The 16,107-nt window shown below is 36.2% G+C and overlaps 1 protein-coding gene across 3 annotated transcripts; it reads right to left on the bottom strand.

Moving 5' to 3' along the window:
• Positions 1 to 209: 209 nt before the first annotated feature.
• LOC131160577 (uncharacterized) lies at positions 210 to 13,058 on the bottom strand. 3 transcript variants are annotated; one of them, XM_058116389.1, is made up of 7 exons: positions 12,579 to 13,058; positions 10,534 to 10,720; positions 10,164 to 10,414; positions 3,203 to 3,317; positions 2,609 to 2,701; positions 1,197 to 1,340; positions 210 to 762 (listed from the first exon to the last, which is right to left on the bottom strand). In XM_058116389.1, the coding sequence occupies exons 1-7, from the start codon at positions 12,962 to 12,964 to the stop codon at positions 637 to 639; spliced, it is 1,302 nt and encodes a 433-aa protein (XP_057972372.1). In that variant the 5' UTR covers positions 12,965 to 13,058; the 3' UTR covers positions 210 to 636. The 3 variants fall into 3 exon arrangements, with proteins under 3 accessions (XP_057972372.1, XP_057972373.1, XP_057972374.1); XM_058116390.1 differs by having other exon boundaries at positions 10,272 to 10,414; positions 12,579 to 13,051; XM_058116391.1 differs by having other exon boundaries at positions 1,241 to 1,340; positions 12,579 to 13,046.
• Between the last annotated feature and the right edge of the window lie 3,049 nt (positions 13,059 to 16,107).

Genomic DNA, 16,107 nt, shown 5'->3' with positions numbered 1-16,107 from the left:
AAATCCATGCCAGGGCAAAAAATGGTTCAGGCCTACTTGAGCAATAACATCTTTCATTCTTTTCTTTAATTTGTTTACATGTTCCATTGACAAACATCTGAAACTGAGGCAAGAACCAGATCTCCACAACCAACCCTAACAGACCTCACCATAGAAGGCAACAGACAGCATAAAGGTGTTATGCAAACATCAGAACCCTATACAAAAGATTTAAAACAAAATACACCATATAGTCTTATCATGAAAGTTTTCTACATGCACTTAAATATACATTTCTCTTGAGTAGGATTTGCAGCAAAAATTACTGGCCAAAATACATTTAAAAACATCATACAGAGACTAAACAAACAGTTCATGCAAACAGAAACCTGGACGCAATAATTGACAACAATAACATGAACCAACTAGTCATATTCATACAAAAATTCTATACTCAACGATATTATTAGTTGATATCTGTGCATGAGATCTGGATAGTACTGTTAACTTTGTCTCATCCTTAAATACAGCTCTTGAGGAAACTCCTGTTTTGGTCACCGGGTAATGAAAGTGGCACAGTAATCCTAAGAAGGGTTTTGTCATATGGTACCATTGCAGAGAATAGGGTCTTCTTATTGCTATCACATAAAGCCACTATCAACCAGCCATCTCAATATCACCGGCTTCTTTAATTTCTTTCTCCTGATCACCAGATGAGGTAATGGACGCTACCAAATCATCTATTCTTAAAGGAGAATGCCGAACTGTATGCTGGAACATAACCTGAAATCAAATTCAAACAAGGTATGTAATCCATAAGCACTTGAATAATAATAATATCCTGCAAGATTGAGTGACGGCACAAAGTTCCAACCCAAAGTACACATAATCCCCAAACCCCAACCCCACTTTCCTTTTTTTTTTTAAGTTTGTTTTTTTATAGCACAAGGCAGCCAGACCATAAGATTTTTATGGCACAAGGTAGCCAGGTCACAACAGGAACCTGTGACATAGGATAGATGGCAAATTGTCAAACTGCCATAACAAGGAATGGGTTCCAGAAGCTAAACTGCCAAAACATGGCATGTTTTCACGAATCATGGAGCGTTTTTTAGTATTTATAGAGAACAAGAATTAAACGTAATTGGGTAACCCATTTTAGTATATATAGAGAACAAGAATTAAACGTAATTGTGTAACCCATAGTAGCTACAAACCTTAGAGTAGCTATCAGCAAAAGCACGTGCTCGATTTGATTTACCTAGGTAATGTAAATCAGCCTTCTCAAGCTTGCCATCTACAAAATGCAATCCATCTTCCTTCACACCAAAACGTATAAGACTTCCCAAATGCAGACCAGACTGAAAATTTGAGGAAAAAGATGTAAATATTACAGATATTGGTATTACTAAAAACAAAGCAATGAGCAAGAAAAACCAAACCCCCCCCCCCCCCCCCCCCCCCAAAAACCCGAGTGCACGCGTGAGTGCAGGACCTCTTCCAACCATCATTTGCCCTTCCACTGAGCTGACCCTAGCGGGTTATTGTTGTTATTATTATTGTTATTCTTATTTTTATTATTATTGTTACTCTTGTTGTTGATGGTGTTGTCATTATTGTTTTTGTTGTTGTTTATCTTCTTTTTCTTCTTGTTATTGTTATTGTTATTATTATTGCTATGGTTCTGTGTTCGTAACTTACTAACTCAATCCTCTATTCACAGTTTTTAAAATTTTCTTTTATCTTATTATTAAAGCTTGATATACATTATCAGCCCACAAACTAGCAGCTTAAGCTTTTAGGTAAAGTGGTAATCTAACATGGTGTTAGTTGGTTACCAGGAGGCCCTGGGTTTGTCTTGTTGCCCGCATTTATCATGTGTTGTTAAAAAAAAATTATTGTATTTTTTATCAAGGGTGTTATTTATCAAATGTTCATCTCTCCATGTGTTGTCGGGCTGCACGTGCGTGAGAGTGTTAAAGCTTGATATACATTGTTGGCCCACAACCTAACTAGGTAAAGTGGTAATCTAACACTTATGCATAGGTTGGAAATCCTATATGCAAAAAATTCCATAATTATCTTTCTGATATGACTTTATGGGACTTCATTATAACTGTACCGCAGACCATGAGCAAAGCAACCCAGACCAACTCCCTTTACCGATCAATGATCAGTTTTGAGTTTTAAATCATTGAAGGCATCTTGATAAGGACACATAATAGATGCAAACAATTCCAGTTTTTTATTGAACAAGTTTTTCAAAATAAGATTCTTATTTAATTCTAACATTTGAATCAAGTGCCATATGAAATTTTAATGCAAGCATATCATGGTCTCAAAATGCTAATGCATTTTATGCATATGTTTTTTGATACAGGAATTTCAACTAAAAGCTCTGCCTTATAAAATGAACATGTAGGACCATAAAGAAAGATGCAAATTGCAGAGACATTTATTAGCTGCAGACAGGCATTTGCTCAAGAGAAAGCAATGGTTGCTAGATTATACACCTGGTTGATGGGGGCATTTTATTTACTAGGTGCAGAAATTCATTTACTTGATAGAAAGCAAGATCATAGACCTGGTTGGCATTGGAATTTACATTAAAGTTTGCATTGAACCAAACCTTTTGTATGAAATCCCCATCCAAGCATCCAAACACAACAGGAGGGTCATCTGATGTAGTCAGTTTTCCATCAACTTGTAGCTCCAAAACCACCTGATCAAGCAAATATGCTTTAGACAATCACAATATTTTGAAAAATATTTGTGTGGTTGTGCTTATGGTCAATTACTGCAAAGGAACCATAAGGTTATCGCATTCAAAATTTACCAGCACTATTTACATGGCTTTCAGCATATAGTAATGAGAAAAGGTTGGAAGAAGCATGCTTCTGATTGATTAAGTCTAAGACATGGTCTAATCCTTTCCCCACCCCATTTTTCATCTGCAGCATTACAATCCACACACTGGCTAACAGGACGGGAAAGAATTGCTAAAAGCAGCTCATCAAGAGGCGGCTATAGAGCAAAAAATGAATTGGCAATTCACATTTTGTCAACCATTTCATTTGAAACAGCTCACCAAAAAATGCTACGTCTAAGATTCATAATTAAAGAGAAATAACATAATAAAATGCTATTTAAACTGAGAACTTATTTTCTGAAGATAATAAATCATAAAACAGTTTATTTAAGCAAGACATGCAATTCAATGTACCTGTTGTTCACTTGGCACTTGTCCCTTACCATCTGTGTCAATTACATATTGACTGCAGTTTTCGTCCTTCCAGACCAAAGCTAGTGGTGTATTTCCCAATTGGTAATGAGCATGCCTGAGAAAAAAGTAGGCAAACAGAATTAGGAACTAAGACATCATTAACGGTGAATCTCGAGAAGTTAAATTCATAAGGGATAGATAAAAGATATTATTATTTTTCCCTAAAACTACAAGCCTTTATAATGTTCATTAATTCAGTGAAGAATGAGTGAATGAACAGAAATTATGTAAGCACATGGTAAAGAAGCATGCAGGTTACGCACATGGTATGTTGAATAGAGGCAAGCTTGCATATTGAATTTTGAAAGCTCTCAGCTCTGAACATTAACTCTAGAAAGGTGCTAGCTTTCACACTCCCTATGTTGAGTTAGATATCTAGCATCCGATAATTTTGTGGGCTTTGAGAGATCCTACAAAAGGGGGCATTTTTGAGATTGATACGCCAAAGTCCTCTTGAGAGCTTGCTGCTGCGCCAGAGCTATAGGTGATTGTAAGAGTGCTACTCAAAACCTATCAAGATCTCAGGCCCATCTCCCGTAAGGTATTGTCCTATAAAAGGCACCTCACGTAGTTGGAGCCCAAAGTCTTATAAACCCAATATTTCCCTAATACACACCCCGATGTGGGACTCTGACATTCTTTCCTATTGAATCTCAGACACTCTCGTTAGAGTACTTCTGTGCAGGTCTCATATGATAGTATCCCCAGGGTGGCTCTAATACCAAATGTCATGGTCTTGGGCCCATCTACGGTGAGATATTGTCCTATAAAAGGAGCCTGACATAGTTGGAATGCCTTGGAACCCAAACCATCCTCGTATCATAAGATTAGGATTTCCTTAATACACAACCAATGTGGGCCTGTCACAAAACCCTTAAATTAAAGCAGCCCAAGCCTCACACTTGAGTGTGACTTGACCCATTCCCAAAGCCTCTGCCATATGAGTTGATTGCTACCATGCTTTGGCCAATGTTGTCCCCTCCATCAACTGTTGCTAGCACTTGGAATCAAATCTATGGCCTTGACTTTGATACCACTTGTAGACTGAAAGCTTGCTGCTGCACCAAAAGCTACAATCAATGGTGAGAGTGCTATTCCAATTCCTTGAATTATATAAGCCCAAGTGTCATGTTTCGACAGTGATTTGACCTATACTTTGGGTCTCCACTATGCAGGCTGATTGCTATCACACCTAGGTCAACAAGCCCTTTCGGAGGAAATCTCCCCAAGGGAGAATTAGCTATTTGCTCAAGTTTGTTTTCAGACTGAATACTGTTATGGAGATAATTTAGGATAATTAGGCTGTAAATAATTTAGTAGAAATATTTTAGTTTATATTTAGATTGTATACATTGTGGCTGGGCATCTTTGTGGCTGTCGGCAGTTTCTGTGGTGGTCAGCAGCTTCAACTCCTCCTGGTGTGATCGACATGTTTCTTCCTCTGCTGTGTTGTTTTTCACACAGGGCAGGTATTTCAAGTTAGGCTTCCGTGTTTGATCTGGGCTTTTTATTTCGGCTGGGATTTTGTAATCTAGTTGTGTCTGTGGACTTATTATTATGATTTGGACCTGATTTGAGTTAGGCTTGCTGTTTATTTGGTTGACTGCTTGGGATTATTTTTATTTTTTAGTGCCTTTCATCATGTCTATTGAAAAGATTATTGTTCGATTTATGAGAAATAATTGTTAGGCTTCCGTGTTTGATCTGGGCTTTTTATTTCGGCTGGGATTTTGTAATCTAGTTGTGTCTGTGGACTTATTATTATGATTTGGACCTGATTTGAGTTAGGCTTGCTGTTTATTTGGTTGACTGCTTGGGATTATTTTTATTTTTTAGTGCCTTTCATCATGTCTATTGAAAAGATTATTGTTCGATTTATGAGAAATAATTTCCCGACGTGAGAATTCCAATTTAAAATGTTCTTGAACGGGAATGAATTGTCAAATCATATTGATAGTCTTACTCAAGTTCCCAATGATGAAAAGGAAATTGCACAATGGGAGGTCAAGGATGCTAAGGCGATCTCTTTGGCTATTGGGGACGATTGAGTCTCACCTTGTGACCAATCTTTGCTGTTTTACTATGGCTTAGGTTATGTGGGATTATCTCCACCGTATTTACTACCAAGATCACAGTGCTCAAAAGTGCCAATTGAAGTTGGAAATTAGTAATTACTGTCAAGCTAATTTACCTATTGAACAATTTTATTCTGGTTTTATTAATCTTTGGAGCGAGTCTTTTGGTATCGTTCATGCTAAGGTTCCCCCTACGGCACTCGCGGCTCTTCAAGCGGTTCATGCTAAGAGTCAACGTAATCAGTTTTTAATGAAACTTCGACCTGAATTTGAGTCTGTTCAAGCCAGTTTATTGAACCATAATTTGGTTCCTTCTTTGAATATTTATTTGGGAGATTTATTGCATGAAAAACAACGGTTATCCACGCAAATGGGTATGACTTCTGAGAAGTTATTTTTTGAGGCTGTGAATGTAGCATATGCAGCACAAGGGAGAGGGAGGAACAAGTTGCAGTGTTTCAGTTGCAAGGAGTTTGGTCATATTGCTCGCAACTGTCCTAAGAAAGTTTGTAACTACTACAAGAAAGAAGGCCATATCATCAAAGACTGTTGAGTGCGGCCACAAAATCACCAATTCCAAGCTTTTCAGGCTGCTGTTCAGTCCTCTTCTTCTTCTTCTTCTCCTTTTGCGCCACCCACTGTAAGCTCTGATTCGTATGTTCTCAAATCAGCAATGGTCCAACAGATGATTGTGTCTGCTTTTACGGCCTTAGGCCTGCAAGGTATGACTACTAACTCAACTTCTTGGATTATTGATTCGGGTGCTTCTAATCATATGACTAATAATATGACGGGTCTCCATGATGTTCGTAAGTATAGAGACACGCAAAATATTCAGATTGCTGATGGCAGTACTCTTCCAATTATTGCTGTTGGTAATTTGGGCTCCTCATTTCGCGATGTTTTGTCTCTCCTAGATTGTCTACCAATTTGATTTTTGTTGGACAATTGGTAGATAGTAATTGTGATGTTCATTTTCTCATGGTGGTTGTCTTGTGCAGGATCAGGTATCGGGGATGGTGATCGTAAAGGGGCCTAAAGTGGGACGTTTATTTCCTTTACAGTTTTCTATTCCTAATGTTGTTTCTCTTGGTTGTACGGCTACTGCCAATAATAATGAATTCTGGCATTAGAAATTAGGTCATCCTAATTCTGTTGTCTTGGCTCATCTTATGAAACATCGCTTTTTGGGCAATAAAGATTCCTTTCCTTCTTCTCCTGTATCTTTTGACTGTGCTACTTGTCGCCTTGGTAAAAGTAAAACCTTACCTTTTCTTGCGCATGGTAGTCGTGCTTCTAATTACTTTGAGATTGTGCATACTGATGTTTGGGGTGTGAATCCTATTATTTCTCATGGTCAGTATCATTATTTTGCGACGTTTATATATGATTATAGTTGATTCACTTGGATATATTTTCTCAGCTCTAAAGCTAACTTGTTTTCTGTCTTTCAAAAATTTGTTGCGTTTATCGAGACATAATTTAGTACTTGTATCAAAACTTTACGCTCCGACTCAGAAGAAGGGGGGGGAAGCACACGTCTCATTCTTTTTAGACTTTTCTTTAGCAAAAGGGGATCATTTCCCAGTGTTCTTGTCCTTATACCCCTAAACAAAATGGAGTCGTTGAGCGTAAGAATCGTCATCTCTTAGTCGTCGTTCGTAATTTATTGATTGATTCTTCTGTACCTCTAAGTTTTGGATAGAAGCTTTATCTATTGCTATCTATTTGATCAATCGTTTGCATACTGCCACTCTAAATTATGATACTCCCTATTTTCGATTATTTGGCATATCTCCTGAGTATCAATTCTTTCATGCTTTTGGGTGTGTTTGTGTTGTTTATCTACCACCTGTTGAGCGTCACAAGCTTGCTGCTCAGTCTGTCACGCGTGCCTTTATGGGATACAATCCTACTTAGAAAGGATTTGTTTGTTATGATGCTTATGCAAACAAATTTTGGATCTACCGGAATGTATTTTCTTTGAAAATCAATATTTCTTTTAGTCTAAGGTTATTTTTTATACTCTTATTACTCTTCTTCCCACTTTTGATGATGTGTCTTCTTCTATTGAGTGATTTAAACCAAGTGTGGTGTATCATCGACGTCCTCCTCCTTCTTCAATGCCCCTTCCAAACACTGATTCGTCATTTGATTCTGCGGTTCCTCAGCACTCCACCTCCATGCACATCCACCGAATAAGTATGGCTTTCCTCATACCTCACTTATTGCCACTCCCGACACTCTTTTTGTTCCTCACAGGCAGCCGCCCAAGCATGTTGGCAGCAAGCCATGCAAGAAGAAATCCAAGCTCTTCAAGATAATCATACTTGGGATCTTGTGACTTGTCCCTCTGGTGTCAAACCTATTGGCTGTAAATGAGTGTACTCAGTCAAGTTTCGGTTTGATGGGTCACTGGACAAATATAAGACCCATCTCGAGGCTCTTGGGAACTGGCAAAAGTATGGTGTTGATTATGAAGAGACCTTTGCACCTATTTCCAAAATGACTACTATGCGGACTATCTTGGCACTTGCTACATCACAAGGGTGGTCTCTCCAGCCGGTGGATGTGAAGAATGCTTTTCTACATGAGGATTTGAAGGAAGAAATCTATATGTCTCCACCTTTTGACATGTTTGCTACACGTTCCTCAGAGGTTTGTTGGCTACGCCAATCCTTGTATGGGCTTAAACAGGCTCCGCATGCATGGTTTGATAAATTTCACTCTACCTTGCTTGCTTTTCATTGTACACAGAGTCAGTTTGATTCCTCTCTTTTTCTTCGCAAGGCTTCTGGAGGAATTGTATTGCTTCTAGTATATGTTCATGACATTGTGATTACTGGCTTTGATACTGAGTTAATTAAGAAATTACAACAGCATCTCAAAGCCTCTTTTCACATGAAAGATCTTGGTCCCCTGTAGTACTTTCTTGGCCTTGAGGTGCAACTTACTTTGACCGGTATGTTGTTACACCAGCACAAATACATGCACGAAGTGATTTCATTGGTTGGTCTCCAATTGGGTAACTCTGTTCTTACTCTCTTGGAGGTAAATCTTAAGCTTCATCAAGAGGAAGGCAAACTTCTATCAGATCCATCCTTGTATCAGCAACTTGTTGGGAGTTTGAACTACTTAATGATTACTCATCCTGTGCAGCTAGTCAATCAATTTATGCAGGCTCCCCGACATCTTCGTTTAGCCACTGTTTGCCGCATTATCTGATATCTAAAGGGCACCTCTACATGCGGGTTGTTCTTTCCTAAGGAATCTTCCTTACAATTGGTGGGGTGTACTGGTGTTGATTAGGCCGGATGTGCGGATACTCATTGCTCTGTTACTGGCTGGTGCATGTTTCTTAGGCAATGCACTCATTTCTTCGAAGAGTAAGAAGCAAGATAGAGTTTCCAAGTCCTCCACTGAGTCTGAGTATCGTGCTATGTCTTCCGCATGCTCTGAGATCAAATGGCTTCGTGGGTTATTGGGTGAACTTGGTTTTTCTCAGCTTCATTCCACTCCTCTTCATGCTGATAATACCAGTGTTATTCAGATCGCCGCTAATCCTATCTTCCATGAGCGTAAGAAACATATCGAAGTCGATTGCCATTCAATATGTGAATCCTTTGACAAACAAGTGATTACTCTTCCTCGCATTTCCACCAAACGTCAAACTACAGACATATTCACTAAAGCTCTTTCTTGGCACCGACATCAGTTCTTGGTTGGCAAATTGATGCTTCTTGATCTACCAGCATCAATTGGAGGGGGGAAGTTACAAAGATAATTTAGGATAATTAGGCTGTAAATAATTTAGTTGAAATATTTTAGTCTATATTTAGATTGTATTTAGCAGAAAATTAGGCTGTAAATAATGCTGAAAATCTGGCAACATTTAAGCGCTGAAAATGTGGTGACAACTATGTAAATCTCTTCTATATATAATAAAAGCAAACCCGATGGAAAGGGTATTCAGACCAAAATTAACAAATACAACCAAACTTAGAATTGTTAATACTCAAAATTTTCTGGTAAAGATGGAAACTTGTATCTCTCTCCTCCATGGAGAAATGCGCAGAACCAAAGACCAAGTTTTTCTATGCTTGTGTTTCTCTTTAATTTATTCGCTGCTTTGTTGTTAGATCCTATCGCCAGTGGCTAATGTCCTGCTATTAAGAGATGTAATGGAAAGAACACTTCCTTTTGAAATGGCAAGATTGTTTCTCCAAGTCTATGCTTGCAGGTGGTATCACCTGCAAGCATTGAATAATCCTCCAACGTCCTTAAAATCTCCTAAAGAGATGCCTTGTTGAATGATTAATTAAACTGATATTGATGACTGAGACATACGACAAACCTACTGTAAGAGTTATAAAAATGGATGGGATAAGAGTTATAAAAATGGATGGGTAAAATATCAAGAATCTATAAGGCATAACTTTTTAGAAATTATACTAATGATTTTTCCCGTTTGAAAACAAGATTAAAAACCAGGAGGGTACAAGTTTTCCTGAGTGACATAATACCAATTATTTGGAGCAGTGTGATTTGGGTGAATGGTCACTTTGTCCATACTGTACCATGTTTGGACAAAAATCAAGCACACAATAAGAAGTGCTTCACAACACATCGTTAATGAAGACGTTTATGGCAACAAAATTGGAGGCATATTTCCAAATAAACAATCAGAAATATGAAAATTTTCATATGGGAATATAAACATAAAAGTATAACTCAAAAATCCTGTAAAGTGAAAGCTAAATGAATATTCTTTGAACTTTTTGAGTTTTGATGTTCACAAATAACTATCTTTTCTTGAGAGAACTTACTTGTTATAAAATAATAGCCCATCCTTGATGTAAGGCACTGTGCCTGTATACGCTGCATATAAACCACTCAGGTCACTGTTGTATGTGGGGACCAGACTGAATCTGTACCTGTGGTATTGTGATGGCGGGTTGCAAGCCCCAGTCTCTGCAAGCTTGGAGTTTAACCAGAAAAATCTGAATTCAGCAGTGCAGTCATATAGAGAGTATCCCCGCCAGCAAACCATGTCAATTACATAGTAAGTTTGATCCAACTGCAACAAGCAACTGCCTTACATATCAGCAAAAAATGAACCAGCATTCCAACCTTCTTAGATTGTTTTGATTCTTTCCCTTTTCTTCTTCATTTCTGGGTGGTGGGGAGGGAAGTTACCTCATGAAATATGCAATCCAGTATACAATATGACTGTGCAGAACCAGAGTTGTCTCTGGTCCTGGCCCCATTGGGCAGAGCAGATGGAAAATGATGCAACACAGAACCATTTCGTAGTCTACTGACTGTTGTTCCATTAGAAGAAACAACAAAACATCGTTTTCCAGCAGGCCTTGCAAATACATACCTAAAACATAGCAACACAACATAAAACCTCTCTCCAATCACATCGAATGAATGGCATATTCAAAAATTTAAAATGCATTCGCAGGCATGTTTTACACTTTTACAGAACTCTATAGATCCATGAACCTGTAAAATCTAAATTAATCTAGCATAATCTCTTTCAAATTAGCAATGTTATCTGACATTAGGCACATGAGAGCATAAAACCTTTCTCAGATCACATTGAAGCAATTGCATTTTCAAAATTTAAAATGCATTATACAAAAATCCAGGAATGCTTTACAGTTCTTCAAAATCCAATGGATTTAAGCCTGAGTACAACAACAACAAACCAAGCCTTAAGTTCCACTAGGTGGAGTTGGCTATACGAATCATTTTCCACCAATTCACACGATCGAGGGCATTTTTCTTGGAAAGCTTAGGAGCTATTAAATCCTTCTCACTATCTCATTCCATGTCATTTTAAGTATAACCCTACCCCTTCTACTACCAATAATAGTAACCAGCTCTCTATTCCTCAATGGTGCACTATTGACCCATGTTTCATATGTCCAAACTATCTAAGTTGCCCCTACCTTATCTTATATTCTAGTGGTGCTATACCTAATTTATTAATATGTTTGGAATTTATAATTTAATATTTACCACTCATCCACCTTTGCACTCACATTTTGGCAACTTTTACTTTTTGGATATGTTGTCGCTTAGTTGCCCAACATTCTGATACATATAGAATGATTGGTCTTATAGCTTTTATATAAAATTTTATTTTTAATTTTAAGGGTATTTTATGATCATATAACATGCTCGAAACACTCTTCCATTTTACCCAACTAGTTTTAACTCTACGTATTACATACTTTCGGGTTTCTATTTCCAATCGCATAATAGATTCGATGTATTGAAATCAACTAGTGCTATTAATTTTTTGACCATCAAATCTAATCTTTTCTCCGATATTCCTCCTACCATAGATGAATTATATTTCATATATTTCTACTAATCCTATTCCTAAAACATCTAGACTTTAAAACTCCCCTCCATAATTCTAACTTAGATTCTACTTAGCTCCTACTTCCATCAATTAACATAATATCATCTGCAAACAACATACGCCATGAGATCTCGTTATGAATACTCTTAATGAGTTCATCAATCACTAATGTCTAAATTTTATGAGAAACTCTTGAAAATTAACAATGTGATCTAACATTTGGAAATGTGAGAATGTAAAGGCTTTCTCAAGACACACATCAAGAATGTGAGAAGTCATTCATGCCAACAGCTGAACTAAGCCATAGCAAAGCATATTCACTGTTATAACAAGTAGATAGAAAATGATTGGCAAGCAGCCATGTCAAAAACTAAATGGATTATAAGAACAGAGTGTTGGTGATTTGTCTTTCATTTGTATTCAGATTTCTTGCTCTCTAAAAAACCACACACTTCTCTTCAATGACAAGCCCATCCGTAAGCCTTAGCACTTCTTGAAATTTGTTATTTTAGATTCAGCCTCAAGGCGTTTCAGGCATGCCTTGCCTTGCGAACCTCGATTGAGCCTTTTGAAAATTTGGTTTAAACATTAAGCTAGCCCTTTGTAGTCCAAAATAACTAATTTCTAAAGTTCGCTGCTCTAACTTGTCCAGGGGAAAAAAAAAGAAGCAAACAAAAAACCCTAATCCATGCGAACTACAGTCTCCTGATCCAAGCAGCATTTTTTAGGGGGCGGGGCGGAAGGCCCTAAATTTATACTCCCGTTTGCAGCAGTTGCGCCTAATCTTTCTACTGGAAAAGAAAAAAACACTGAAAACAAAGATTGAGCAATCAAAGATATATAGAAATGGCGGAGAATAAAAAACCAGTCGTCATTCAATCCATCTGGGACATCGATCATCCACTCGGGAAGCATGAGTTGTCTGGCGAACCATCGACGAGCTTCGGGGCCTCTGAGCTTCGACGCCCAACGAACATCGATTTCGCCGGAGCATTGTTCGGGTTCAGGTTCAGGTTCAGGTTCAGGTTCGGGCTCGGGGGCGAGTTCGATGTCGGGCGGGGCTTGTGGGTCGGAGGCGATGGGGTCAGGGGTGTGGGCATGGAGAGAGAGAACCGAGGACGCGAGGCAGCGAGCGTGGTGATGGGCGTCGCGGCGGTTCTGCGCCTGCCGGAGAAGTGAAAGCTCCCGACGCTTATGCTGGTCGGAGAAAGCCGGGCGTTTGAACGGGCGGCGGAGTTCGTGGGGCGCCATTTCTCAAATTTGGGACACACTGCGTCTTTTAAGTAATGCGGAATGACACAAATTTTTGTTACACATTTTTTTTTTTTGAAATTTTCTCTTTCAAAATGGGACGGGAGTGATGTGCTCACATAGAGTTGGGAGGGGACAATTTTAAAAAATAAAAAGAATTTTTTGATAAATTAAGGGGTTACCGTTGAAAATATTAATTTGTTGCTATTCTTAAAAACAACAAACATGAAAGCTTAGGATTTTTTAGTAAAATACCACAAATTAATTGTAATATTATAGGATTGTGCCTCCTCTCCTTGGTGGGAAATCTCCTACATATTGTTAGAAAAGTAATGATTGCAATTTAAAAGAATTTGGTGTTAGAATATTTTAGCAATCTAAAAAATATGTTAACACCGTTTAAAAGAATTTCAAAAAAATTCATTTCCAATATGAAAACTATTGATTTCTCGATTAGGTCAAACACGTTAAAAACACCTCATTTTGAGAACCCTTGATGAATCCATTAATGGTGTTCTCTATTTGTGACTCAAACATACTAAAGCAGATGATGGTTTCGTTACCGGCGAGTGATTGAGCTGCATTTATTGTGTTGATGACTAACGACAATAACTAATGAGGACAAGATCAGGGCAAAATTGAGAAAAATGCAAAAACAATGAGTATAGAGTTCATATTGGTCAAAATTTTGCCCTAGAGTTAAAAGTTGCACATTCTAAAAGTATTGGGCTGTTAGAAATTAATTTATTCATGTTTAAAATTTTGGACGAGATAAAAGAAAAAAAAAAATTCCCTTTGATGCTAAATGTGGTGCATTGAGAGGAAATTGGAATATAGATAGAACAAAGGAATGGTTTTTTATGAAAATATTTCCATAATCTTTCTTTTTGTAGTTAAATGAATTAATTCCACTATTGAGACGATAAGAATACGAACAAAAATATAAGAGTCGATGGTGTTAATAAATATTTTGGCTCTAGGACCATTGTGGTTTTGTCAAATATCCTAACAAGTAACTCTTTTTAATTATGAAAATATTGGGTGTCTCAGACTTGTGATGACATAGGCTCATGTGTCAAGATACTAGTGGGTGCTGGTTTGTAGATCCTATAAACCTATGTCCCTTAGTACCATACCACTTGGGTCCTTGATGACACGTACCCAAGACATATAGTACTATTGCTTTAATTGTGGCAATTGATTTTTTCAATTGTTAATTGTAAACACATTGGCGATACAGAGGATAACGATCCCCTCTCCCATCCAAGGAGAGGAAGTTATAATTATTTGAATCCACTTAATAATTATTTTTATAAAGATTTATGAGTACTAGTATTAATTATATAATAAATTAAATAGTTTAATTTCAAATGGTAATTATAGCAAATACTATAGTTACATGTCAATAAAATTATAAATATATCTTAGCCAATGAGTTACATAATTACGTACATGCATGCATGCATATCAATTGATTTGCATGACGGAACTCAACTAATCATGTACACTCATAATTATATAATTACATGCATATATATCTAAATATATTTATGCAAAATTATGTACATAGATTTTCGAATTACAATATTGATTTCATAATCAATTATATGGTTTAATTTTAAGAAGTAGTTGTAACTAATTAATACAAATGATTACGTACATGTCTATAAATTACACATATATTTAATTAGGGGTGAACATGGTTCGGTTAACCAAACCATTACCATTGAACTGCTAACTGAACCGAAGTTTTGATTCGCTAGAAAATGCGAATTGAAACCAAACCATTTAAAACAGTTAACTAAAATTTGGTTAACCGGTTTTTAGATTAATATCCATTGGTTAACCAAGTTGAATTGTTATGCATAATTTAAAATTTTAAAGTCACTACGAATAATATTTTTCTTTCATAATAATCAACATATAAATTTAAAAATATTCAAAATAAAAAATTGGGCATGAATATTAGATCAATACAATTTTTTAAAATTTAAATTATTCAAATTTTATATAATATTATATATATTGTTTATTTTTAAAATATATTTATAGTATATCAGTTTTGTTTGGTTAATTGGAGTTATTGAATAGACCGAACAGAAACTAAACAATCGAAAAAATATAAAATCCTGAAGCGAAATCAAATAAAAAAAATGATTAACCAATTTTTCTATTTGGTTTAGTTCATTTTTGTAATTTGGTTCAATTTTTTGATTTTTCTTGCCCACCCCTAATCTTAATCAACCAATTATTTAATTACATACATGCATGCGTGTGTATTAATTGATTTGCATATAAACGAATCATCGTGTATATTACTTGAATCTAACCATTCAGCATATGAACCAAACCAATTGTATATATTTATAATTGCTCATATTACAAAATTATGTAAATAGATTTTTGAATAATGATAGTAATTATGTACTTTAATTTTAAATTATAAGTATAATCAACAATTAATATAATTACATGTCGATTCAATTATGAACATATCTAAATTAAATAAACTATACACATGCATGCATACATATTAAATAATTTAGAAAATCAAAGTAAATCAATTCACTTGCATATACATAATTGCATAATTACGTACATATTGTAACATAGTTGTTCATAATTATAAAATTATGCATGTAGATTTTCTAATCATGATATTAATTACATAATTATATAATTTAATTACAAATAATAAATATAGATAATACTATAATCATATTTCTCCAATGCACTCTTGAGTGAATGCCATATTGATAAAATCTATATTCGCAGAAACAAAACTTAAACTATTATGCGAAATACATCTAAGGATGTTTTGAAAGAATTGGAGTAAAGAAACGATCCAGTTTAAATATTCTCATTCTGTATCCATTTACGCTCTTGCCTTATCTCTAGATAGCCTACTTTTTATACCATGCAACCACGTACACCCCAACTTTAATTTAAATATTCTTATTCTTTGCTTTATGCTTTTGCCTTATCTCGATAATATTAATTATCCTTTCACACTAACGGTCCATGCACACCCCACTCCAAAATATTCTCTCTTCTGTCAATATCCTTTTAGGTTCTTGCCTAATCCACTTCCAACAAATCAAAACTTTCATATATACCTCTAATATGTGTATATGTGCATGGGT

Source organism: Malania oleifera, chromosome 7 (genome assembly GCF_029873635.1).
Source record: "Malania oleifera isolate guangnan ecotype guangnan chromosome 7, ASM2987363v1, whole genome shotgun sequence".
Taxonomy (NCBI): Eukaryota; Viridiplantae; Streptophyta; class Magnoliopsida; order Santalales; family Ximeniaceae; genus Malania; species Malania oleifera.
The sequence above is the reverse complement of the archived record's forward strand: the minus strand, read 5'-3'. Positions and strand labels throughout refer to the sequence as shown.